Below are 25,898 nucleotides of genomic sequence, written 5' to 3'. Positions count from 1 at the left end.
ACCCATCTAAATAAAAGTGGGCTGCACCAAACAAAAATGTTAATTGGGTTAAATATACCAACCAAATGAAGAAGTGCATGTTTGGATTCACTGGGAGAGAGATAATTGATTAGTTGGTGTGGATGTTTATGGCATGTATTGATTCAGGCAGTAAACTGGTAATGAGGATTACAGATCACCTGTCAGAAATGTGCAGTAGTCAGAAGCACATTCAAGCTCACCAGAGCATTAGAAGAGTGAGTCTCGCACTTCCAAGGGAACAACTGCTATCTGGGCAATTTGTCAGAATAGCTTTTTTTTTTTTTTCCCCCTTTTTCTTTTAATGGCTGAGTTCCCAGAGTTGACTCATGAACTCGTGGTGCCGCTTGTAGCCAGAAGAATACACACGTAAACACCGACTCTGTTCCAGGAAACCAAGCACATTTCCCTAAACGTCGACTAACTTTGTGGCCTGATTGGAAACTCCAAACTGGCAGGCTGTTTGATGCGGCATAGATAAAGCAGTTTATCCAATATCCTCCTTTCTCAGGGGACGGCAGAGGCACTTTAATTACACCTTTACTAAAATTGTGCTTAGTGCAGTGGCCAACAGTGAGTAGTTTGGGGTTTGATGATTCACATATAAGCGGGTGCCTGTGCTTTTGCTGAGCAGTGGCTTAATTGGTGAGATTTGCTCTAAATGCTTCTACCCAGTCACAAAAAGAAATCTTAGTGTATAGAGGCTGATGCAGCCCATTACGCTCATTACAGCTGTGCTGCATAGTCTTGACATATTCTCTTGTAAGTAATGCACAGTCAGTAAAAATGTGGGTTATGAAGTTGTAGAAAATAAATTTCTGTAATATAGCAAGGATGGCATTTTCTCCCTTTTTCCTGTCTTTTTGTAAAAGGCTGAAGTTGCCACTACCCGTACAGCTTTGCACTTAATTTGTCCTAATTTTCTAGAACTGTGTAAACATGCATCCTTTAATAAACATGAGTCATTTTTCTTACTTGTGTAAATGTTGTATTTTCTTTATCCCACAAAAGAACTTTAAAAAGTATAACACAGAGACACACACATCCAGAGAATAGAGATTTTATTTAGAAAAGCATCTGCTGTAGCATGTACATTTACCTGACACTTATAGTTTTTAAAAATATACACAGCTGTGTGCACACCTCAGCAAGTGATGTATTACAATAGTGTCATCTCAGTCTCGCTCACACTCTCTCTCTCTCTCTTTCTCACACACACACGCAAGGCAGGCAGCACAGATTTATTCAAAAGCTGTTTTTAATTATTCAAGTACATATTAAATTCTGCACACTGATTCAGGACGAATGCCTAAAAACTTTTGAGTGTCACAGCTATGTCCTATAATATACTGCAGGCAGGATTTAAAAGTATTTTGGTCATGAAATGAAGGTGTAAAAAAATAATTACAGACATATTAAACCCACTTTTTAGAAGAAAGGATTCCTTTAAGATCATGAGTCTTTGTAGTAGTTGTTGAAGTTGATGCGAAGCAGGAAATCTTCTAAATGTGGTTGATAGCCTCTGTTCACCAGCTTGGTCACCACTGAGAGAAGAAAGGAAGAGACATTTTTTAATGCTTTACACTCAATGAAACCAGTTTTTCAGCAAAGTCAAAAATACTAAGACTGCACAGACTAACTTATTTATTGATGCCTCACGTGAACCCCTAACAAACCTCTTTGAGCTTAGAAGGAAGATAAACAAGCTGAACTTTCATTCATACAGACAAAACAACATTCCCTGGCCTTACCTTTGAAAAGAAAGTGAGAGTAATACTTGAAGGTATTGTACGACTGCTGCATGGCAATGAAGCTTGGGTGCACTGCCTCCCCCTGCTGTTTGTCCCAGGGCTGTGCAATTAGCTGGGCCCGAAACTTGAGGATCAGGCTGAAGATGCTGTGGATGATGTTCATGACCGGAGCTGCTTTCTCCGTCAGCAAACCCCTGGAGAGGCGACGAGTGCAAAGTTTAAGAGACATGACAAGAAACTTCGGAATGACTTTCAGACGGGCTGAAGTTCGACAAATACGAGTGTGATACTGACAACCTCTCCTAATGAGATTAAATCTTTCATGGAGTTCGAGTTAGCCTCAGATTCAGCTGGAATTTTAATTAACTTGTTACGTGGAGGTTTAATTAATTTTAGATGAAATTATGGGAGCTAAATGCTACTTTGACATGCTTTGCCCGTACAGAGCCTCAAGAAATGTTGTTAATCTGCTGAACTGCAGCTGTGATCACTCAAAAGGCTGATTTTTGTTGTTGAAAAATGTATTTCATTCAGAATTTTTGATCTTGTTTTAAATTATTTCTTGACCTCTTAAAATAAATAAATTCGCCCAAAAACTAGTACCTAATCTATGCATAGTCAACAGAAAAATCAAACGGCAATAATTACTTAAGCGGCATTTCCCCATTTGCAGTTCCAGCACTCACCTGAAGATGGCTCTGTTGAGGTAGTCTGCATGTGTACGGTGGATGGCATCTAGGTCGTTGGCAGTGGCCAATTTGGCTGTGAACTCACTCCAGGACACTTGCAGGATTTGATTAGCGATGTATCCCTGTATCACCTTGACAAAATGCTGCATCTCGTGTCTGTACAGCTGCAGCTGACGGAACTGCACCGAGCGACCTGCGCCTTTCACCAGCGCTGAGAGACACAAAGGCCATCAGAACAAGTTATGCTCAGTGCTGCAAGGACCTAGAACATAAACATCTGCTGGTTACAGACTCTGACACGCAAGGATTTGTGGCTGGTATCAAATCAATGCAATAATCAAAGCCTCCAGGCTCTCTGTATTCTCTTAGTGTAACAAAAGGCTATTACAGCTGACTTTGGGCTCTGGGAACTTGTAGCAATCATCTTTTTTTGTTGTTTTGTTTTGACTTTTTGACAAAAAGTCAATATATATAAATCATTACAGAAAATAACTGATAGCTGAAACTACATTTATGAAACAGACTTTGGTGGATTGTATTTCCTGCATGTGGGACATTCACCCAGTTTACAGATGAAAACTACTAAAGGATCTGCCTGAGTCATAATATTATTTCTGTATTATTAATATTAATTCATTTAGGGGTTTTTTTTATCCATCCTATCAGGACCTCCATTTATGTAGTCTACACTGACTTTAACTGATCAATATCACCTAACCCAGGGATGCACACGGTTTTACAACAATCCCACAGGTCTGAGGTTTGCTTTGTATAAATAAATAAAAAAATCTCAACATTCTCTTCCATGTATATTTTATAAACCACTGCAGCACAACAGGGGAGATTCTGAACTCTTGCTTCTCAGAGGTAACCTGGAGTTCAAGCTGGGTTCTGAATCAGCAGCTCTGTCCTCTCACCTGTTCTCTTGAGGTGAAACCAGACATCACGGAGGCTCCACACCATGTGTTTGAGCTGCAGCAGGAACGAAAACAGGCGGTTGTACTTGTTCATGCAGCTGTCTGTGATGATGATATTCAACGGCCAGTCGACCTGGGAGATGTTGCGAGAAAAAAAAGAAGAAAAAAATGTAACTGCTGTAAGGAAGAACGGCACGTGGAGCTTTGAGTGTGAAGGAAAAAGGAGCTGAGAAAAACAGGTAAAGAGAGAGTGATGGATGATGTGGGGGAGGAGAGGAAAAAGGTGTGAGTGCAGAGACGTTGACAGAGGAGGTGAGAGGATTGTGAAGTTAAGCCAGAGTGGTGAGAGAGAGGAGTTAGAGGTAGAAGAAAAATTGGGTGGAGAAATGTGCGGAAACAAAGCGAGAAGGACGAGGAGGGGAAGTGGGCCAGGACAGTTAAGACCTGAGATCCACCAAAAACAGGAAGAGTCTGAGAGCCAAAGGAGGGAACGAACACTCAGGGCAATATGTGCAGCATTAGTCATTGTGCATGTCACCTAAAAGACGCGACTCCAATCGATCTATGAAGTTGAACCATTTAAGTGTGTGATAAGCTCATTTTCCACACCCAAAGCAGTTTGTCAAAACATGACAGGCTGTCACAGTCAAGCTGCCACTCAGGCTGAGACAAGCACACCCATGCAAGGGTACTCGCTCATTTACCCCATTAAAACACTCAGCCTCACCTTGTAGCGCAGCTCCAAGCAGTTAAGAGAGTCCGGGGCATGTGGGTGGAAGGTCTCGGGGAGGAAGCGAAGTGCGAAGGTGAAGTTTCCAGCCAAAGGCGTGTCCCCGTGTAAGCTATACTGCAGGGCCTTGCTGAGGATGGAATTCAGGACTAAGGGAGTTAGGAGCTCGCCTGGGGTTTGGCCACTGGCCAGCTGGGTGGGAGATGGGGGAAAGAAGAAAAAAAAGTAATGTGTTGTTGGGGCGCATGTTCATATTTAGAAAGAGCTGATTGACTCATTTAGGGTAAAAAGGAGTGATAATAAGTGAAATCTGCATTTAAGCTGGATAAACAAAACCTTCTGTCTCGTGAGCGTCAAGAGACAGGTGTACCTGATCATTTCATCAGAAAGGCAAGAAGGTGTTAGCAAAGGCTGTGCTTGTTAATTCCTGGCAGGAAGAGGTTGAAGTAAAGAGTCTAGAAATATCACACTGATGCTTCGTGTGCTTCAAAACAAGCAAACAGGGATGGAATTGGATACAAATTGCTTACAAGGTTAAAAGTTAAACCTGCTTCTCTTTATGAACGAGCCCTAAAAGCTCTAAACAGAAAAGCACAACAGCATCACCGCTGTGATATTCTTGAGATTTATGAAATATTAAATATTTTGCAAACCTAATTTTGTATTCGGATGTTTGAAAATGGTTCGCAGTACTGCACGGCCACCTTTATAAAGATTTGTACAACTTTGCTCACAGCAGATGAGCAGAACTTCAGCATTAGTGTTCAAGGTAAATCCTAATAGACGCTCCACTTTTGTGCAGAATCGTCTTTTTCATTTAAGTCCATTAAAGATCTTAACAAGCTCCCGACCAATTTGAAAAATGTAGGTTTTTAATATCTCTTCTCATCATCCAAAAAACTGTCCACACGAATCACCGAGCGCTCATCTTTTTAAAACCTTTTACAGCTTTTTCAGCCACGTAAGTACTGAGAGCATAGTCTGGCTTTGAATGTAAAGTGGACATGAAGATTTTATAATGTGTATGTGTTTTGTTGGTGGTGTGGTGCTGGACAGTTTTTAAGATTTCATGAATATAATATTATTTTGTTGTGCTTTTATTTAACGTTTATAGTTTATTTGTTATTGTGTCCACCTGTCCAGAGACTGCAGATGAACAAACACCAACTCCTAAAAAGAAATCTGGCTCTTTAACTGCTAAATACTCCAATAAATGTACTATCCACTTGCTATGTTAGCATGCAGTTAGCAAACAGTGGTATTTTAGACATTTTTAAAATAGAAAAAGCTCCCTCCAACCCCCATATATACATGTAGTCACCAAGTCTATTACTAATATCAAAATATTGATCTGATGCAGCTTTTTGGAAATTGGGTTATTGCAATTTACATGAGCGATGTTGTGAGATTATATGTGACAGAACCACAGTGCACACACAGGCTCCAGGGTACTAAATCACATTTGCAGGAGGACATACGAACCCTTAGAAACTGACCCTCTGGGTAATGAGGCAAGAAACGACTGCTATCTAACTGTGGCGTATACATTCTAAAACTGTGGCTGTTTAGAGTTATAAATGACCGGGGAATTTTCAAGGTTACCCGTGCCTGCTTTTTACAAGCAGACAACATTTAATACATGCAGCATAAATAAAACAAAATAAAAATAAAAATTCCCAAATGGACCTTGCTCTGAGATTCTCTTTCCTGTCCGCTGCTAGAATTCAACACCAGAGAGAAAGAGACAACCAGCCCATTTCAAATAAAGACAACAAAAAGATATGAAGCACAAAAGAGCGTCACCTTCTCAAACAGCAGATCGCTGAGGGACTGCGCAAATTCGCCGTCCTCCATCAGCAGGAAGTGGCGCAGCGCCTCGAAGTGTCTTTCCACACCGAGCTCCACAAAAAAGTAGTCCACCACGGCCTTGTTCACTAAAGATACACTGGGAATGGAAGGTGAGGAAAGGAATGACTAAGTTAAGTTGAGAAAAGTTTGTGCTGACTTGCAAATTTCATACAGGTTGTAGACAGTACAGGCATCAACCCTACTGAAGCTCGGAGAATATACCAGCATATTATTTTTCACCCCGTGGATGGCTTTCTATGTGGCATTACTTTAAATCGTCTCTCAGCAATTCACATTTATAAAACAGTCTGATTGTGAGAAGGTTCTCTTTCACTCAGAAGTTAGCAAGGAAGAGTCAAAAATAGATTTCTGTCAAACTCCACTGCATTGTCTATGCATGGAATAAAAATGTGTTAATAAAAATTACGAGCTAACACTAAATATTCGGCACTCTTTCTGTGTGCAGTGAGGGATGAGAAAGCCATTTCTTTTACACACAAAGGCTTGACTGCATGGGGTGCAGGAACACTGCAGGTGAAGACTGACAAGCTTGTCTGGAGTTCTGATGGAATCTTAAAATGGATGAAAGGCAATAAGAATTTAAATTATTCCTGCAGCTCCGAATATATACTCGACTACAGCTTAAGTGGCCTGAATAGAATCTATGAAAACTCACACTTGCATTTCTCTAAACATTGTATTTGGCTTTAAACACAGACACTCGGTACTCACTTGTTAAGGATGTTATTACCATTTTCTAACACAAACTCTTTTTTTTCCAGACACTCACTGTGTGATGAGCGGTGCAGTCACAGAGTGTTTTATAAGGACTGGCAGGGAAACCATCTCGCTGAGTTGGACAGCTGTGGTGTCTGTGGCTCTGTGGAGTGTGGGGTCCACAGGAAGGCCCCAGGGGCCCCGAGTTACCTGCTTCAGCAGCTGACACGTAGGGGAAGAAGCTGTGAGAGAGAGATGACAGGCATGCCGCTGAGGAAATATCACTCTGACGACTGCAAACAACAGTGCCGTGCCTCAAAGTGTAAAAAAAGACCCAGAGTCATTTAAGTAGGTGAAAATGGACTCAAGCAAAATGTATTTTTCAAACATTTAACCCTCTCAAGGCAGGCGTTGCTGATTTGCAACAGTTAAAAACTAACAACCTGATTACCCCACATACATATTTTATGAGTTTTTTTACTCAGAAGTACCACTGCAGGACTTGGTTGTGCATTAGCAACAAAAAGTTTAATTTGAGCCTGAGAGGGTTAAGCTGTTATGAACCAAATGATTAATCAACTTATTGAGAACCAAAGCCTATAAATGAATATTGCTTATACTTGTTTGTTACAGCCACTGAGCTACTACCTTAACTCTTTACCTATTGAAAGCCTCCTAGCAGTAACCTTTATATCTGTTTTCTGAACTGAGCTGTTTCTCTCATATTTCAGGCCTGCTTATGGACCAAAATGAGAAATCCAGAAACTATTCTAGTGGTCGTCAAACCACATTTTTATTGATATATACCGAGGTGTCAAAACCCATCATTAAGGATCCTGGGGAGGACATCAAATCTTCTTTATAGGGGTAAAGAGTTCAAGGTGCTCTGTAATGCTCATTTCCAGCTCCATATTAATAATATTGAAGTTGGTATCTTATACTGTGCCTCTGTCATCTTCTGAGAGAAACCTTAAGGCTGCTCTTTCAAAGAGCCTATTTTCTTCTGCCCGTTTGGCCATTACAAAGTTGGAAAAGCAGGTGAGTGGGGCTTCCACGGTCACAACCACCAGCTCCATCCCTCTGTGACATCACAAAGGTCCAGGAGTAGAAAAATGTGTCAGTAACTGAGTGTTGAAAGTTGTCTGAAGTTTAGCTTTTAGGCTTACTGGGATTATTTGCACATATGCTGACCTTATTATTTGAAACTTTTGGGAGTAACCATTTATTTGTACATATAGGATTAAAATGAAGGAAAAGTAAATTGGGTCTAATTAAAAATTATTCAGAATATATACAATTACCATCACTTTGATTTTCTTGAAAAGCTATAGCATTTACTGCAAGTTGATCCTGTCATTTTGGGGGTTTTCCGTAGCCTCATATCTTTCATAAAACTTCCTAAATTATTGCTCCTGACTTTGCTCAGTGGTGTGGAACACGTATTTGTCTGAGTAGATTTCCATGACTGATTTCACAGTAACTCCAGAAACAGGGATGAATAATAGCAGCATGACTGAATGTTGAACACAGAGTGAACAAGACAGGATATTACTCCACCGAGCCACGAGGCATCCCACCCGAGCATAAAGCAGACCTTTATGAAATATTACTGCTTTTTATGCAAACCTTTGCTTGCTGATGGAGCAAATATTCAACAGCCTCTGGATTTGCAACAGTCCTGAACATGTAAAAATAATTGTTTTAATTTACATCAAGTATGTACCACAAGACTAGGCTGTTACACATTTTCACTTCTTTGCAATTTGAAATGATGTTTTAAAAAGATGTGCCCAAGGCCTACTTGGCGTAGGCTGCAGCTATTTTAATTTCTACAAGAACAGATTAGCCTTAAAGTGCTTCATGTGCTGAGTTTCATCTCATTTTCAGCAAAAAGAAAAACATAGCAGTTTTAAAGGAATTATTTGTGGTTCGTTAATGGCACAAATTAATATAAATAGTATTAAAAATGGAGAGTAAAAAAAGCTCTCTTATAAAATGAAAAGACAAAAGTACATTCATTATTATAAATTGTTGATATTTACAGCACTTCTGTGAGTGCCGTTCATGTAAAATTTTGAAACAAACCTTTTTCAGCTACTCGCTAAGTATAGACAGATAGGCAGGCAGATTAGATACACAGATAGATAAGCTTATTATTTGAATGCACTGAAAATGCATTTGAAAAGGTTTTATAAAACAAAATCCTACAAGCCATAAATTGAAAATATTCTCTTGGGCACAAAAACATCAATGAGCCATTTAAATAGGAACAAACTGTTTCCGTTTTGCTGCTGTGCTGGATTTTGAATGCCAAGTACAAACTGATCAATTACACCATATGCACCTACATTATGTTACCTCTTATCCACAACACACAAAGGAGATGCCACGAGATGTGGCCAGAAATACTGTTCCACCCCACCCCTCCACCCCCACCCCTATACAAGTCGCACTTCACTTTGCCCTCAATAAACAAGTCCCAAAGGAGCCGTTCATTTCGAGCCCTTGATATTTTCAACTAACCCATTAGGTTGTAGCAGTCCTCATACTGTTCCACCTGGTATTGGGCAGCCAAAGCCAAGAGGTATTCCTGCTCGGACTTTTCTCCAGGGGACAACCCTAAACAGGTTGTCCAGGACCCCATGCCCTCAGCCAGCTGCTCACTGGGGCATTCTGACACAAAACCTAAGGAGAAGTGTAGACTAATTACTTTTTACAAAGAAAGAACATAATTTGCAGTGACGTCTCAATTTACACTACATGAAAAACACTTTACACTTCCAGCTTTTCACACCTTCATGCAAAGAGTCAGGTGACACAAATTTTGCCGTTACAATAAAACGGTGATTATGCTAAGCTTCACATGAAAATGCTAATGTGAAAACAGGGTTAACGGGGTAATACACTTCAGATATACTACTTAATACCCCACTACAAGCCCCGAGACAACAACGTGGATACAAGGAATAATAATTTTGCAAATGAACACTAAAGAGCTTGGGTTCAATTTTATATCCTCAGAGTTCGTAACATCTTAAAAATTACTGAGTGTAACATGTGGTTAATTACATGAATGTCACAACAGAATGTGTATGTGTATAACACAGGCTTTGTTTCGTACCTTTGTTGTATTCATTGCCCTTTACTTTCTGCTGATTTCCAGTTTCTTTGTCCTTCACCACACATCCAACACCAAGTGAAGAATCTGATGAGTGTCCATAAGTACTGCCTGGCAATGGGGCAGGTTGTGGCTCAGTCCCCAACACCACACAGCCTATCCCCAGTGTCGAATCAGACGAGTGTCCATAGCTGCTGCCTGGCAGCGGTGATGGAAGCGGTTCACTTTGAGAAACAACACATCCAACACCTAAATTTGAGTCTGAAGAATGGCCGTGGGCACTGCCGGGCAGAGGAGACCGCTTGGGCTCATCTCCTGAAACTACACACCCAACACCTAACGCTGAGTCTGATGAGTGTCCGTAAGAGCTTCCAGGCAAAGGCGACAAGGATGGTTCTGCTCCAGATACCAGACAACCTGGCTGAAGGGTGCTGTCTGAAGCGTGCCCGTGCTTACTCCAACGAGGTTTTGCTTCGGGAACGTTGGACACAAACTCACCAACCTTTATATTTGCGTCAGAGGAATGACCGTGGATGCTGGGAGCAGGGAGTGGTACAACAATCTCCGATACATTTTCTCCAACTTGAATATGAGCATCTGAACTGTGCCCGTGAACACTGGGCGAAGGTAGAGGGGAAACTACATCTGGAATGAGTTCCCCAACTTTTATGTGGGCATCTGAGACGTGGCCGTGGACATTTGGAGTAGGAAGAGGAGCGACAAACTCTGAAACGTTTTCCCCAATTTTGACGTGAGCATCGGAAGCGTGACCATGGACGCTAGGAGAAGGTACAGGAGCATCGACTTCTGAAACATGACCTCCAATTTTGATGTGTGAATCTGATGCATGGCCGTGGATGTTCTGCGAGGGAAGTGCAGCAGTTACCTCTGATACATACTGTCCAATCTTTATGTGAGCATCAGAGGAATGTCCATGGATGGTGGGTGAAGTTTGACTGACATCTGAATGAGGACTGGAGAGAGGCCTGTGAAAGTCTGGCAAAGGAATATTTTTTCCATCTTTATTGTGTGTGTCTGAGCTTTGCTCTTTAGCGCCTGTCTCCTGTGGCTCCACGCCACCATCATCAGAAAGACTTGTCAGGACTTTGTGATCACCTTGGTCACCTTGCACAGTTGTAGTGGAAAGAGCCTTGTTAACCACGTCATCTTTGGATTGTCTGTCTTCTGGTTTACTTTCGAGAATCCCTGTTTCTGCATCCTGTTGGAGTATAGGTGTAGATTCCTTTTGTTCGTTGCCTGTATTTGAGCCACTCTCATCCACCTGCTGTGCTGAGGCTTGTGAAGGTTGCGCGCACACACTGCTCTTTTCAGACTCCTCTGGGGTGTGCAGGCCTAGAGAGCTGGACTGAGAGGCTCCGGCTAGCAGGCTAGTTTTGGTTACAGTTTCCTGGATTTGAGGAATTTTCTCTTCAGAGGAGATGTGAAAGGAGTGGTTTTGGATCATGTCAGGCAGGACTACAGGTCCCCAGCGGGGCCTGGGCTGGACTGACGCTTGGCCAGTGATACCCTCAAGTGGACTAAAGGGGGCACTGAAGTCATAGTCTACTAGTGGAACTGTAGGACAGGCTTTGGGTAGGTCAGAGCCAATCTCCTGTAGAGCCATATCTACCTGCTGACTCTGAGACTTCGGAGACTTGGGAAGAAAGTCACCGATGTCAATTTCCTCAGATAAGAGGGCAGGGTCCGCTGTAACCTGTGCAATCTTTGGCGAAGGCAGATCGTGTGGTGGTGATACAGCTTCAGATTCTTGAGCCTTTGTTGTCTGCTGCTCTGACAGCTCCTGGGTGGGAAATTCCTGTCAAGATATGTTAACAATTCAATATTATGTTTCTGGAACACACATCAAGTGACATGAAGTGAAAAAAGACTGGATGTTCAAAAACTAGCTTGTTGTTTGTCGTGGAGGAATCTGTTGTGCTGAGGGAGCAGGTGACATTACTTCCAAATGAGGTCTCTCCTGACCCAAGGGATATTTTTCCAGTATGGCCTGGAAACAAATCACAAAAGGTTCGGTTACAAAGTTTTGGTTACATGTCTTTGTTTTCTATTCATTTGTAACAAACCTGAGTTTTTTGCCCGTCATCCCTGAAAAAGTGAGCACGAGCTTCATCGAGTCTCATTCGCTGCACTCTCCACATGGCTCGTCTCTCTCTGCGAGCTGCTTCCTCCGATAGACGGCTGTACTGAGCGATCAGCTCCTTCCTAGAATTAAATAAATGGAAAAAAGAATGTTAAAGTAGCTGAAGGTCTTATCCTCAGTCGCTTACTGAAGTCTGCAATAAATGCTTGTATAAATGGCCCTGCCATTCCCGAACTGACCATTAAGTGATTTTTTTTATATTTGTGCTAACGTTTTATTCATATTTGTGCATGACTGTGATGTATCCAAAATGTTTGCCCCACCTGAGCTTGTGGTTTAGAGGGACTCTGAGAGTACTGGTAACCTGTGTGCTTATAATACGTGTTGGCTTTAATTAGAACTAAATTCCTCAACAAACTACAGGCAATTAATCAGTAAGACCTGCAAAAACATGAAACCTGTGCTTTCCTTGACAAAAGCCTTATTTATCCACACATGAAAAGAATTTAGTTTTTTGCCTAGCACAGCAAGAACTGCAGCTGTTTCTCAGATTTACAGTGTACATATTATTTATTACTACAATTTGCACGACTGTCTTGGATCTTTGTTTTTATTCTTCTTTAACATAAACTAATTTTATTTTAATCACTGTTGTATATTTAACAGTTATTAAATCATACAATATAAAGCATCACTATGCATCTGTGGGACCTTTAACTGTGTTGTTTATTTATTGTAGACTGCACTACTTTTTTATTCTTCATCCTGCAGCTGAAACACAATAATTTCCCTTGTGGGATCAAAAAAGTATCCGTTTATCTATCTATCTATCTATCTATGGACAGTTAGAAGGTATTTATATTTTGAATAATGCAAAGGTTGCACCAAGGGAGAAGTAAGGATGTGAACTGTTTGGAGGAAAAGCTGTAGATGACAGGTGTTTTTTTTTTAAGCTATGGTACCCTCTGATCTCGGCCATGTCATTGTAGTAAATAAAAGCTTAGTGTTCACATTATTTGCTCATGGTGCTGAATCAGTTATGGAAATTTGGCACATTAAAACACGGGACACAGAACTGATGTCCCATCATGTTTGCATGAGTAGGTTGATATAGTTTTTTCAAATAAAATCTTAACAGCTGTAAAGGCAGTCAGACCTAGCTCTCTGCTCCAGCTGCTCCTCCAAAGCTTGAAGTCTCTTTTCTCTGTCCCTCAGCTCTCTGGCAAAGCTGAAGTCATCCTCCTCCTGCTTCTTCTTGGCTGCACTTCTCCACTGGCACCACACGCACATACATCATTACTGTTTATCACATGGTCTTTTCTTACTATCTGAGGATCACATGCAATACCTGACAATACACAGTTTAATCTAGGCACTCCTATTCACACACTTTTTTTTACCCTCTCTCTCTCTTTCATGTCTTACTACCTCTTGCTCCTGCTCCAGGTGCTGTTTCAGTTCCTCAAAACGCTCCCTCTTCTTGGCCTCCTCAGCCAGACGTTGTGACACCTGGCGCCCTACAGGAGGCGGGGGAGATAACAGTGAGCTGTTTACCCCTCCACACACACAGAAAAGTACATAACATTCTTGTCTGCCTCTCGCACACACTTAAACAAGACAACATCACCATCTGCCCCATATAAACAAACTCAAATATGCCCGTGCCAAGACACGCAAAGCGCATCAGGCTGAACACTCCCCCCCCCCACCCAGCCACCACTGCCCCCCAACAGTGCCACACATCCTCTGAAGTAATAAATGATGTGAAGAGTGAGAGCTAAACTGTGCAAGTGATGATTAGATTTCACAACCCATGGTACTGGAAAGTATTCAAAGCCTTCCTCACTGCAATTGCCCCATGCATCTCCTCTGCTCTCCCGAGGGGTGGGAATGGAGCTGAAGGAAGCTCTCGCATTTAGCAATCAACAAGCGAATCAGGCTTATACTTAGAGTTGAGCCATTTGTTAAAGGTATACCCAGCAGGATGTGGGTTATGCATGTACGTCACGCAGTATATAAAATTCTACTTACAGTGTATGTATATGTATGTGTGTGTGTGTGTGTGTGTGTGTGTGTGTGTGTGTGTGTGTGTGTGTGTGTGTGTGTGTGTATAAATGTTACACTGACCGCGGATGCTCTCCAGGGTTTTGGCTGCTGACTCTCTGACCTGATTGATCAGCTCCTGGCGTGCCTGCTCTGCCCTCAGGGCCTAACAATAGACAGAAAAAAAAATATCATCATTAACAAAGATCTATGTCCCTGCCCTGTCTCTCACCTCTCCTCCCCCTCCTCAGCCAGAGGCTCACACAAGATCCGCCATACAAGCCAGGTTGTTACACTAAATCAAGTACAAGCTCGAGACTTCATCCACATCATTTTAATGACTGGCTGCTGAAATCCTCTGTACTTGAAGAGCAGTGCCACTTTGATGGATTGTGTAATGTAAAAAAAAAAAAAAAAGCGGAAAAAAAAAGTTCTCCTTTCTCTTTGACTTACAGGACAAGACCTGTAATCAAACACTGTATATAAAAGATGGACACACCCTCTGGATCTAAAAAGCATAGAAGGAATTTCTGTAAAAAGATCATTGTCTGGATATGAATTTGCTGAATCACAGAACAAGATTTTAAGCAGTGGAAGCGTCCTGGTTTCTGTTTTTCAGTCTGATTACTACTAACCAATCCTGGCTTTCTTGGCATGCAGGCTAACAGTCAGCAAAAACTTTGGACTGTATTTGCTTAACTGCAATCCTGAAACCATCAACTGCTATTTGACAGTAATCACAGTTTCCATAAGTTTAGTAAAACTAAATTACATTTTTTTTTAGTTTATTAGTGTAATCTGCCTAAGGAGGATGTATTAAGACTGAGTCAACTGCCTTCCCAAACTGTTGTGTTTGTATTGAAATATCTATTAAATTTACTCCAGCTGGTAGTGTAAGACTGCACACCTTTGGACCAAGAGTCGCAAGTTCAACTCCCGCCCGGCAGTGGTATCTAGTAAGGGTCCTGGCTATTCCCCCCATGCTAAAACCGAGCCCTGAAATGGTGCAGCCATGTCTGCAGCCTGTCTGCTTGGAACATTTCACTACATGTTGTACTCTGTATGATAGCGTATGTGACAAATAAAGGTTCTTTGTTGTTGTTGTCCAGAAATGGAAACCAAACTGAATTGAAACAAAAGGTAAATAAAGACTGAAATGAATTAATGAAACAAAAATACAAAACTAAACTGTGTTCACAGATTAATGTGAAAGAACCCTAAATCTGCATATACTGTTCATTTGGGAATAGACAGCCCCATGTAGTCCAGTGTAACTATTGTGTAAGTCTGCAGTATCCTCATTTTTTAGTCAGATACAACCCCCTGTTGTTGTATTCCGTTTCAAAAACCTAGCGAGACAACTGCCAAAACGCCAAACTTAGGCTTTAAATGCTAGTCCACAAACCAATGGATGGCATCTTGGTGGCTATGTCCATATAAATATGGACTACATATAGTCTATGGTAATGATTTGTCTTGTTAAAGTTTCTTTTTCACTGCCTTGACTCTAGGCTATATAGCTGAAAAGCTCTCATAAATGTAACTGATGATTTTGAGCAATGAGAAAATCTCAGACTCAGAAAAAAAGAAGAAGAAAAACACATCACAGACATCTAAGATACACAAGAATATCCATGTGTGTCATTACTTGTTCCTCCCTGCTGATAGCACTGTGCTTTGCAATTCTCTCCATGCGTCCACGATACACTGCACAGTCTCTCTCAATCTCCTCCACCTCCTGGAGAGAGAAGGTGACAGCGATGCGGGGTACTGGCAGCTCCGACCAGCAGATGTAGTGCTGTGGACACACAGTTGACAGAATCTTAGTATCATAAAAAGAGGGAAAAAAAATTTCACGGATCAATTCGGATGACTCATTTGGTGGATTTTGACATATTTTATAACCCCAGAGTTTCTTTCATATTAAAATATGTGTTACCAGCTGTCTGAAAATGTAACTCATTTTTACAGCTACCAGCACAACACAAACTAGCAATGAATTTAGGATGATGTTGAAGACCGGTATGGGAATGAATTTGAAATAGAAGCTATGCAATGACCTGGTTATGGTGGTGCTGCTTCTAATTAAAAAAAAAAAATCAAAGTGTTCATTATTCCATCATACAAATCTGTTATACTGTGTTTAACGAAGAAAGCATAATGCAGACACTGTAACTGGCCTTGTTCCCGTTTATGATCTTATGACTGCATGGGATTAAATCAGAGTCAAACCTTCAGAAACTGTATTAATTACTGCCAAAATTGAAAAACTAAAATGGATATCAAAAGATCCCCTGGCCCCAAGACTTCAGAAATGAATAATTACATTGCCTGTGACATAAGACACTTCACAAAATATGGAGAGTTGTTTTTTTTTGTTTTTTTTGTTTTATCTAAATCACACCGTGCCTCTTGTGCGTTTGATTGTTTCATGTAATTATGTTACCATGAATCAGTTTTTGTACTTTTATTCAAATATGTATGGTTTCCTTTGTGCGCTTGTTTTGCATATCGGTTTTATGCTGTACATTGCATTACGCATTTCATTCAGAAGATAACGGTAACAAAGTATTTCTTTAATTAAAGACATGGATTCATGTGCCATATCAGCTAGTAAGCACATTAATGCCCATCACTTCACTCTTGTGTTTTTAATCCATAAATTCTTCCTAGGTATTGATAACTACCCTGCAGGCTAGAAAGACTCAAGCATCAGGGGAAAGAACAGAGAGAGGAAAAGTTACACAATGCCAATTAGAAACAAAGGTCCTACAGCTTAGGTCATGGAGGTCAGACTGTAAAAAACATCATGCTGGGCAATCAGCAGGTAGGGAAGTTATGCAAAATACATTTTCATGAAAACTTCACCACTTTACTGATTTTTCCCCTGGTTTGCTATATAAGTGATTCATTTACTTACAATTTAAGTTCTTTTTGGTCAAATGTGAAAACTTTCTACATTCTCTTGTTATGATACTAAAGTGAATGAATTTGAAGCTTCAACTCCTGGTTGACAAGAGGCGGACCAATTTACTGGCAGGCTAATCTTTTTCAATTTATCAGGATGTGTATTTATGATGGTTAATAAATGTAAGGAAGAGAAAGAACAACCACCCTTCAACCATGTTGACGGTGCATAGTTTGTCCACCAAAGAACACTCTGTCAGTGTACATACGACTAATGAAAACCATTGGAGAATATTTTTGACAACCAGCTGAGTGATTTAAAAAGTAATATTTCATGATACCTAGGACACCAATAGCAATATTATTCTTTCCAAAGCAGGAGTCAAACATGAGTATGGAAGATGAAAAATCTGCCTGACAATAACAGGAAATGTATCACAATTCTGATGACAGCATATTAATAAAGTTTCAAAGAGACCACGTTCCCATCTGTTGCAGTAATGATTGTTTTTTCCACTATTTCTGGCCAGTATGGAGTTTCAAGTGAATAGAATTTGTACTGTGGCATTTATAATCAAGCACATACAGCCAGTTCAATTGATATCAACAGCAATAACAGAGGAAAAATGGCTAGGTACTTTTAACCATTTCTCAACATGTTTTCTGTATTTACAAGACTCAAAAATTCTATACTGGGCAAATTAAGAAGGCTATCTACGTTATATGTATGTATATCTACATAAATGTGGATCTGTGAATGTGCAAAACAAACCTGTGGGCAGCAGATTTTGAGGAAGTTGATAGTCTTTCCACACACATACACATCATTGGCAATGTGTCTCAAGAAGACTGGCACACAATCCTCCACATCCTTTGAGATCAGAGTGTAGCCTTGGACCCAGAAGTGTTTGTCTGCAGGAATTCAAAGATGTCTATTACATGTTGTCCTACAATTTAGAGTAAGTAGTTTTCGTGGTCCATTATGCCTCTTATAACAGCACATCGTACCCGGCACTGAAACATCTTAAAAGCAATGGTGGTGGAGTAATACCCAGCCCATGCTGGGGCTGAAACTTTTCCTTATTAGTATGACTTACGGGGCATGGCAAAACTCTGGCTGCTTGAATTAACTCTTGGAAATTGTTAGCTCTTAGCTCAGTGATCCTCAGCAAAAAGTATAAGAGAACATGAATGCACGAGGCTTCCAGAGCTCTTTACAGAAAGCCCGCGGCTTGCCAAGAAAGCTTAGCTGCTGATTGCTTCCTTGGCCGATGGAGTTCGAGGAGAACAATGACATTTGTGTGTCCTCCAAAAAAGCAAGAGTGTGAAGTGCAGAGGTTCGCTGCAGGAGTTGATGAGGTGTAGCCGATGAGCAAATGGACCTGTTAGTCAGACAAAGCTGAGGTGGTGGTCTGACCTTGAATGGGGTGTTGCATGACGTACAATATTTGGACAGTCTTGATTCATGTAGCAGTATATATATGGAGTAACTGTCAAAATGGAAATAAAAAGAAATGTATACAAAAATGTTTACAAAAAACGAATAAACTAAAATGGGATGCTTTCACGTACAATTCTGCCTGGCTAACAATTTAAAAACCAGAGAACCAAAAATCAGCAAAATCCAAAAGTTGATACCATCAAACGGCAAACATTTTTTTCTTACCCGAATAATTAAATTATCAGCCAATTAACAAAAATATTTAGTGGTTAATCATCTGTTCAACTGACTAATCAATCACTCAGTGACTGGACTGACACACATATCTTCATACACGTCACTACCAAGCACAATCTCATACACACACTCACGCACACCTTCATGCACCAACGTACTTTTTGCACAATACTCACTCTTTTGCACATCTATTGCACTTTTGCGTCCTCACTGTCTTGTGTCTGTATCGTTGCGCTCTGTCTGGTGTTGCACTGTCTTTGTTATGTTTTTTTGCAATTTTTGCACATTGCACTTTATGTAGTCCTGCATTGATTGTCTGTTATACATCATATGTAGCACCATGGTTTGGAGGAACGTTGTCTCGTTTCACTGTTTACTGTACCACTGCATGGTTGGCATGGTTGCCACTTGACTAATATTCAATTATTCTCAAATGATTCGGTGAGATTTGAACCCTGGCCTTTTTCTTTTTTTTTTTTTTTTTTAATTGTTTTTTTTCTGATCCTTTAAGGACTACACCCAGGGACTACTGTTAACAATAAAAAAATAATATATAGCTGTTCATCTTCTGATAATAGCAACAACAATCAAATGACAGATAAGCTACAACAACATTTGTATTTAGTAAACAGCTATTGTAATGTTTATTTTTCAAGTTTTGATATTAATGAAATTAAAGCCATTACACAATACAGATAAGATGACCACAGATGAAAAATTAGACATGACAATGAAAAGCAGTGTGAGCAAAGCAACATACAGAGACACACAAAGTCCCTCAGATCCTGCAGAGTACAAACGAGTCTATTTTGGCCTCAAAGCCTCTTTGGTCTCTTCTGGTCTCCCCAAGGGATCAAGTCATTAATAAAGTCATTAATTTTTCTGGAAGCAAAAAATAAATTCAGCAGGTCCATGTGTGTCCATGGCAATTAAACCAGAACCAGAATAGTTGTACCAGCTAAAAAGAATAAAGGACCACTACTTATTTGTATGGCTTACTGAGTGAAGATATCTCTGGTTCTTCCAGCTGGGGTATCTGATTCAGTTTCCCACTGATTATCGTGCAATAACGTCATGACAGCTTTTATAGACACAAGGACAAATCCTACTAGGCAACAAACGCTGTAATAAAATCTATTTTTTTCTGCTCAACTATGTATCTGGCAGGTTTTTCATTTTCAGAGCCTGGAGACCGAAGCCAAGGTTTTGATACGGCGACATGTGTGTATATGTGTGTGCAAGTACTGTGTCTCCTCACCTCTGTAGCTAAGGTATTCCTCATTGACCTGGATCATGAACTCTCCATAAACATCACGAAACACGCCACTGTACACCCAGTCAGACACAAACCTAAGTGAGGCACAGAAAAACAAAACAAAATAGTGGTGTCACTCTTAGACAGATTTATCAACCATTTAGCTATATCACTAAAATAATATAGGATATATTTTGCTGTTTTCAGGATGCCTGTCTGCACGGGGCGCATAGAAACTGACCGTGTATAAGGTTCACAGCTGCTCTTCAGCAACGAAAGAAGAACAGGGTAGTTCTCGTTGCTGCAGTTATTCTGTGCTTCATTGTACAGGTAGGACAGCAGTTTAACACCCTGAGGAGAGCCACACGGCACTAAGCTGACAACTCATCTGATAGGCTAAACACAACTGTGATAGAAGACATATTGCAGTTTGCAGATAAAAGAGCACTCACCACAGGGAAGGTGGCCTGGCCTGCACCCAAAGGCCCATCCACACAGCACAGTTCTGACAGGTATCTTAGATTAAAAGAAAGCAAAGCATTTTTGATTTGCTGATATTTACATCAAGGTCCTCTTTGAAAGGATATGGCTGTACTGTCAACTAAGTGAGGTGGAGGTTCAAAATGACAAAGTTAACACCAGAAAACCAGCGTGTAAAAAGCATTTGACCTCACCTGAGTTGGCGACCCACTTTGCGGAAGAGAAAGCCAATGGTCAGCAGGCTAAGAGTGGGTGGCGTACTAAGAACGCAAGCCCTGTAGTAATGCAGATACTTCCTCAAGCCACCGGTAAAAGCCTAAGAGATGGAATATATGTTCACAGATTAAAATGCATGTGGACTTCTTTCTGTGTTGGATTTTGTTGCCTGCTATGGACTGCTTCATTTAGGGCACTTTAATTTTTTTCTTTCCCTGTTTTTATATATTATATAATATTTTTAGACGTATTTATTTATTTTGCTGCGTACGCAAATAAGATGCTCATGTGTTTGTCTCAAAGTGCCCATTCAGGAAGATTATTTCCAATTTCTGAACACAACACTATTAACAACAGTACAATGCAAGCAGAGAACTTAGAGGAAATAATTTGCAGCGTTAGTGGTATTAACGATGCTTATGCAAACATACCTGGAAGACTAAGCCCTTCTTGTCAGCACTCTGCAGAGAAAAGCGGCTGAGCCTCAAATAATAGGTGCCGTACTGGGCCAATTCCCCCAAGAGACGAGACACGCTCTCTGGAGAGGCTCCTGACACACACACACCGGGCCTGACGTCAAACTGAACACTCTAAGAAGGGAAACGCATATTGACAGATGGTGGACAAAACACAATAAATAACTGTACAGTCTAATAAAATCCAATAAAACAGCCCGGCAGCAAAGACTGTCTTTAGTGCATTCGATATTGAATTTTGCCAAGGCTGTAGAAGAGTCACGTCCATGGTGATTTTTGAAGGCACGGCTTCTGCTGGTATTATTTTAGACTGCATCACATAATCTGCTGTGTGTTATTTTTGTTATTTTTTTCTTTCACATTGATTTTTTTTTATAGAGATATTTACAGTACTTCAAGACAGCACACATCTGGGGGCCTTGATCCACAGCCTTGATTGCACTTGCAGTAAAGAAAACACCTATGTAACTATAGAAACAAAATTTGACCTCAAGGCAACCCAATGAAGGAGGCAGGACTCACTTAGATAACAATATACACATACACATATATACAATATATTCTTTATATAGTTTCAAAAAACCAAAAGTGGGCGAGGGTGATGATTATTTATTTGGTTTGCCAATTTTATGAGAATACATTTAATTTCCTTGCACTGCCATATGCCCCTAATGCATTCTGCCGTCATTTATAGCCATCCTTGTTTCTCTCCTCTGCTCCGGCTTCACTGTGTGTAAAACCACTCACCATAAGCACAGAGCAGGGCAATGAAGCAAAGTAAAGATTGCATTACTCGAGTTGAAGACAACTCGCCACATTACTGCAACTGCACAAAAAGCTTCCCAGCAAATGTTAATCTGCGTAAAACAACAGGGGCAAATGACTGAGATTTGTCGTTATAACAAAGAAGGAAGTGGGAAAAGCTATGTCTGCCCCGTACCCCCTGGGGCCCCACCAGCAGCAGTCAGCCAAAGGGAAACACTGATGTTAATCATAAAAATATGCCGGAGAGTCAAGATAAGGAATTGAGAAGTAAACAAGATAAGTAGGATGCACTTTATGTTGTAAAAATAAGTATAATCTTCCGACAAAAAATAAGAATTTAATGGGAAACAAACTACCAGCAGAGCTCCCCTGGGTTTTTGTGTTCAGAATTAGGAATATTTTATTTTATTTCATGATCATTTAATCAGGCAGCTGACTTAAGCATACACTTCACACTGTTACATTTTATGAGTCAGTACAGCTTGTTTATATGCACGAATTTCCCATTATATCACATTCCAGCTTCTCCTTTTAATCTGTTTTTCTATTTGTAGCATGTCACGGCGCTTTTAGTTACTTTTATCACTTCTGCCTGACAGACTACTAAAAAACAAAAAAAAACAAAAAACAAATAAAGTGCATTTTAGAGACTAATAAAAGATAACGAACTGCACCTGGTTGAGAGGAAAAGTAGTAGAAGCCACTCCAATCAGGACGTTAAGGAGATCAGACACCAGTTGCTTCTGGGAGTCCAGGGGTAAGGGGAGGACAGGAGACGGTGTGCTCGTGCTCACCACCCTCATTTCACCCTCCCAAAGCCGATAGAGCTGATCAAAGGCCTCCCTGCCTCCCTCTGTTAGATAGAAAGACTCCCTTTTTCCAGGTGGGCTAGTGAGACAAACGAGGCATTCAGTTCAGTTTTCCAGAGGGAAGAAAAATACAAAACCCAAAAAAACTAAGCAAGTGGGCCTCTCCAATACCTTGATGACTCTGTAGTTAATAGTGTATGTGTCATTATGTCATTTTCTAAACTAAAGGCTTTGGTTTTATTCAGGATACTCTTGAATTCAGTATCTACCAGCTAAAGTGGATTTCTGTTCATTTATATGTCACAGATTTTGTTGTCATTTAACATTTAGATGTTTATTTATATTAAACCTCACAACCCAAACACAGACTGGTTTATTTTTTTCAAAAATGCTTTTTTTCCACATTTTCATTAGTTTGGCATCTTCGGTCTTACAAAAACGTAAGCAAGCTTCTATGATTCAATCTATCATTATTTATATTTTTTTCAGCTTTTTCTGGCATTTTATAGACCCATCAATTATTTCAAAAAGGCAGAACAATAAAACTATGAAAAGAATCAGTAGTTGCTCTCATATTATAGTGAGGAACTAGATTTACAACTGTTAGTGGGTTACAGCTGTTTTTTTTTTAAATACGAAAAGAAGTTTGGCATGCTTACAGCATAATCAAATTGACACATCACTTACCAGCCAACAGACTCCCAGCAGCGGCGTCTTCCAGGCTCAAATGTGCGTAGAGCCTCCCAGATATCAAAGTCTGGAATGGGGCTAGGCTCTGACTGAGAGTCTGGGGTCAGGTTGGAGGCTGACTGGAAGCCCTCATCTTCACACTGATCTAAACAAGGAGGCACCTGCAGAGAACAACAAAGAGAGAGTGCATAAAGCAATGCAAAGATAAATTATTTAAATCAAACACTGTGCAAATATGAATACGCTGAGCTGCTGAAGTGGACATATGATAAAACAGCCTAAGCTAAACTAAATATATTACTTAAGGATATAATATGGTGTCTTACTCGTATCGCCAACCCTGTTACATCAATATTACTGGGGATTGGAGGCAGATCTAGTCTTATGTCCATGTCTGAGGTGCGAGTGTGCTGGAGTGCTCCAAACAGGGTCAGCCTGGTCTCCTTTTCAAATCTTTCTTCTGCTTCTAGTTTTGTTCTCAAAGTTAGCAGTCCTGTGCCAGGTGGAGCATCCATCAGCCTCTGAGTTCCATACAGACTCTCCAAAGTCCCCCATTCCTCCCCACACACCAGACCCCATGCCCGGGCCTCCAGCCTCTGCAAGTCCTCACTTTGGTAGCTCCATGGTTGAGGCATCCGCAGCACAGGCCTCTCTCTTCTCATATAGTCCCTGCTGAACGAGGTAGGGGGAGGAGGTGCCGACCCAGCAAGGTTCACAAGAAGGTCAAGGACTGCATCCACTTCCTTCAAACCAGAGTATTCTCCCTCCGGCAGCCTCCCGAGCTGCTCTTCCAGCCTTTCTGCTTCCTCTCGACAGCCAGCCACACGTAAATCAAAACATATCATCAAGACTTTATTTCTCGGTGGTGTATTAGCTGTGGCACTCAGTCCTGGTGCAGGTCCTTTGGTGCCATCTTGAAACAGGTTAGACAGGAGGGCACCGTAGGCACGTTTTTTAAGAGCCCTGTGGAAACTTTCTCTTGAGACTCCTCCCAGTGCTCTGCGCTTCCATGACACCCCAGAAAGGCTGCAGTCACACAGGGCACTCAGCAGTTCAGTGATGCTGCTGCTGGTACAGCTGGGCATCATGCAGTTGTTAAGGCTTGGGTTCATGGTAGCTCTCTTGCCTCAGCCTGTATGAGTAAAACAAACAAGTTTTAGGTGATTGCTTTTAGAACAACTGTAACTATAACAGACGTTTTCCTAACAACACATAGACATCAGACAATAACTCAGTCCAACCAACACTGGTAGACATATTACTGTTGAATACTTCCTTTATAAACCACAGTATACGTACGTGTGTGCGTATGTATCCTATACATAGTGCGCTTACTCTGGCTGTTTTTATATGTATACTGTGTCAGCTAACTAGCATCACCGTTAGCCTTATTAGCTAACGTTTGAGATATCAAACGGCATGTTTTTGTTTCTTTAGCAAGCCCTGTGCTGTTCCGAGCTAAAACTATATTTCCTTCTTGTAGTTTTCTATCTTCTTGGTATAGTATTATATGTATTAATTCACCTGAAAATTTGAACCTTGCATCCACCTCCAGCGACTCCTCCCGTGCATGCTACCGTTTGTTGTGACCAATGTACCTCTGCATCGATTAGCCTTCCAACTACGTTTAAGCGCAATAACAGTCGGACCAATTATATATTTATTTCGATTTTGTTTTTGTTTTTTTACTTCAGCTACAAATTAATATGCAGTGTTGCTGCACTTAGGAGCTAAAAGCAAGCTAGGCGCCTCATTCATCTTCCATCGTCCGCCGCAAGGAAACAAGAAACAGTAGATCTGCCTCCCCCTGTCTCTGATTGGACAATCAAGTTCTCCTCTGCAAACGACTGGCTAATGATACTGCAGAGGGCAGACTGATTGGTCCGTTTTGTTCGTCTGTCAGGGGATGAGAAAAGTGTCATTTGTAACCGCGCTTTTGCTGCATTCAGGTGTTACACGAAAAATTTACTTTTGTCTACTATGACAGGACACTTTTAAGTAATTGACGATAATTATTAATGAACAGAACTCTTAAAATGACAAAAAAGAGATATCCAGAGAAAACACTTTCAAAGCTACTGCAGCCAGTACTGCAGTTCTGCTTGTTTGAGAGTAAAATCGTTTATAAATAGACCATTTCAATGATTTATCAGCAAAACACCTAAGCGGTTTCCACTACTTATGGGTGAATACATTCTAATTACAGACCTGATGGTTGAATATGGTCTCCTCTTTTCGCTGATCAGATTCCTGAAAAAGTTGACAGGCACTCATGCAGCCTCCAACAAATATGCATTCCTAGTGTGAATGCAGTTAATGACCTGGGTCAAAACTGATAGGTTCAGTTTCCCAGAAATGGATCAGGCCTACTAACCATACCCCCGTCCCCAATGGAGGTCTTTGCTGAATTTATCTTTAAGTCTAAGACTAGGAGTAATCCCTGTCGGAAAAACCTGCCGATAGTTCTTGTTTTGCAGTACAGTCCAAGGATCACCTGCAGCTAAAGTTGTTTTAGATTTAAGTGGGCTTTGTCCCTCATGTTTGAGAAAAGAGTACCCCTTTAATGACCAGCATGAGCAGTAATCAGAAGAATTACATGTACTCGTGACTGTTATTTTCCTTTAATTATATTTTTCTTGCACACATATCTGACAAATGAAGTGGGAGGCGCTCTGTATGTACACCTAATT

The 25,898-nt window shown here is 40.8% G+C and overlaps 1 protein-coding gene across 2 annotated transcripts; it reads right to left on the bottom strand.

The window, feature by feature from the left end:
• Positions 1 to 1,062: 1,062 nt before the first annotated feature.
• Positions 1,063 to 24,991, bottom strand: tubgcp6 (tubulin gamma complex component 6). 2 transcript variants are annotated; one of them, XM_026175360.2, is made up of 25 exons: positions 24,733 to 24,991; positions 23,535 to 24,340; positions 23,206 to 23,369; positions 22,384 to 22,597; positions 20,900 to 21,058; positions 20,447 to 20,568; positions 20,225 to 20,288; positions 20,014 to 20,123; positions 19,776 to 19,867; positions 17,612 to 17,751; positions 15,581 to 15,730; positions 14,017 to 14,098; positions 13,318 to 13,406; positions 13,046 to 13,161; positions 11,873 to 12,011; positions 11,749 to 11,796; positions 9,792 to 11,604; positions 9,194 to 9,355; positions 6,744 to 6,912; positions 5,909 to 6,050; positions 4,103 to 4,297; positions 3,376 to 3,508; positions 2,456 to 2,669; positions 1,770 to 1,963; positions 1,063 to 1,562 (listed from the first exon to the last, which is right to left on the bottom strand). In XM_026175360.2, the coding sequence occupies exons 2-25, from the start codon at positions 24,318 to 24,320 to the stop codon at positions 1,471 to 1,473; spliced, it is 5,589 nt and encodes a 1,862-aa protein (XP_026031145.2). In that variant the 5' UTR covers positions 24,321 to 24,340; positions 24,733 to 24,991; the 3' UTR covers positions 1,063 to 1,470. The 2 variants fall into 2 exon arrangements, with proteins under 2 accessions (XP_026031145.2, XP_080159944.1); XM_080303818.1 differs by lacking the exons at positions 1,063 to 1,562; positions 1,770 to 1,963 and having other exon boundaries at positions 2,484 to 2,720.
• Positions 24,992 to 25,898: the final 907 nt, after the last annotated feature.

Source organism: Astatotilapia calliptera, chromosome 7 (assembly GCF_964374335.1).
Source record: "Astatotilapia calliptera chromosome 7, fAstCal68.1, whole genome shotgun sequence".
NCBI classification, from domain to species: domain Eukaryota; kingdom Metazoa; phylum Chordata; class Actinopteri; order Cichliformes; family Cichlidae; genus Astatotilapia; species Astatotilapia calliptera.
This window is presented reverse-complemented; position numbering and strand designations above follow the sequence as displayed.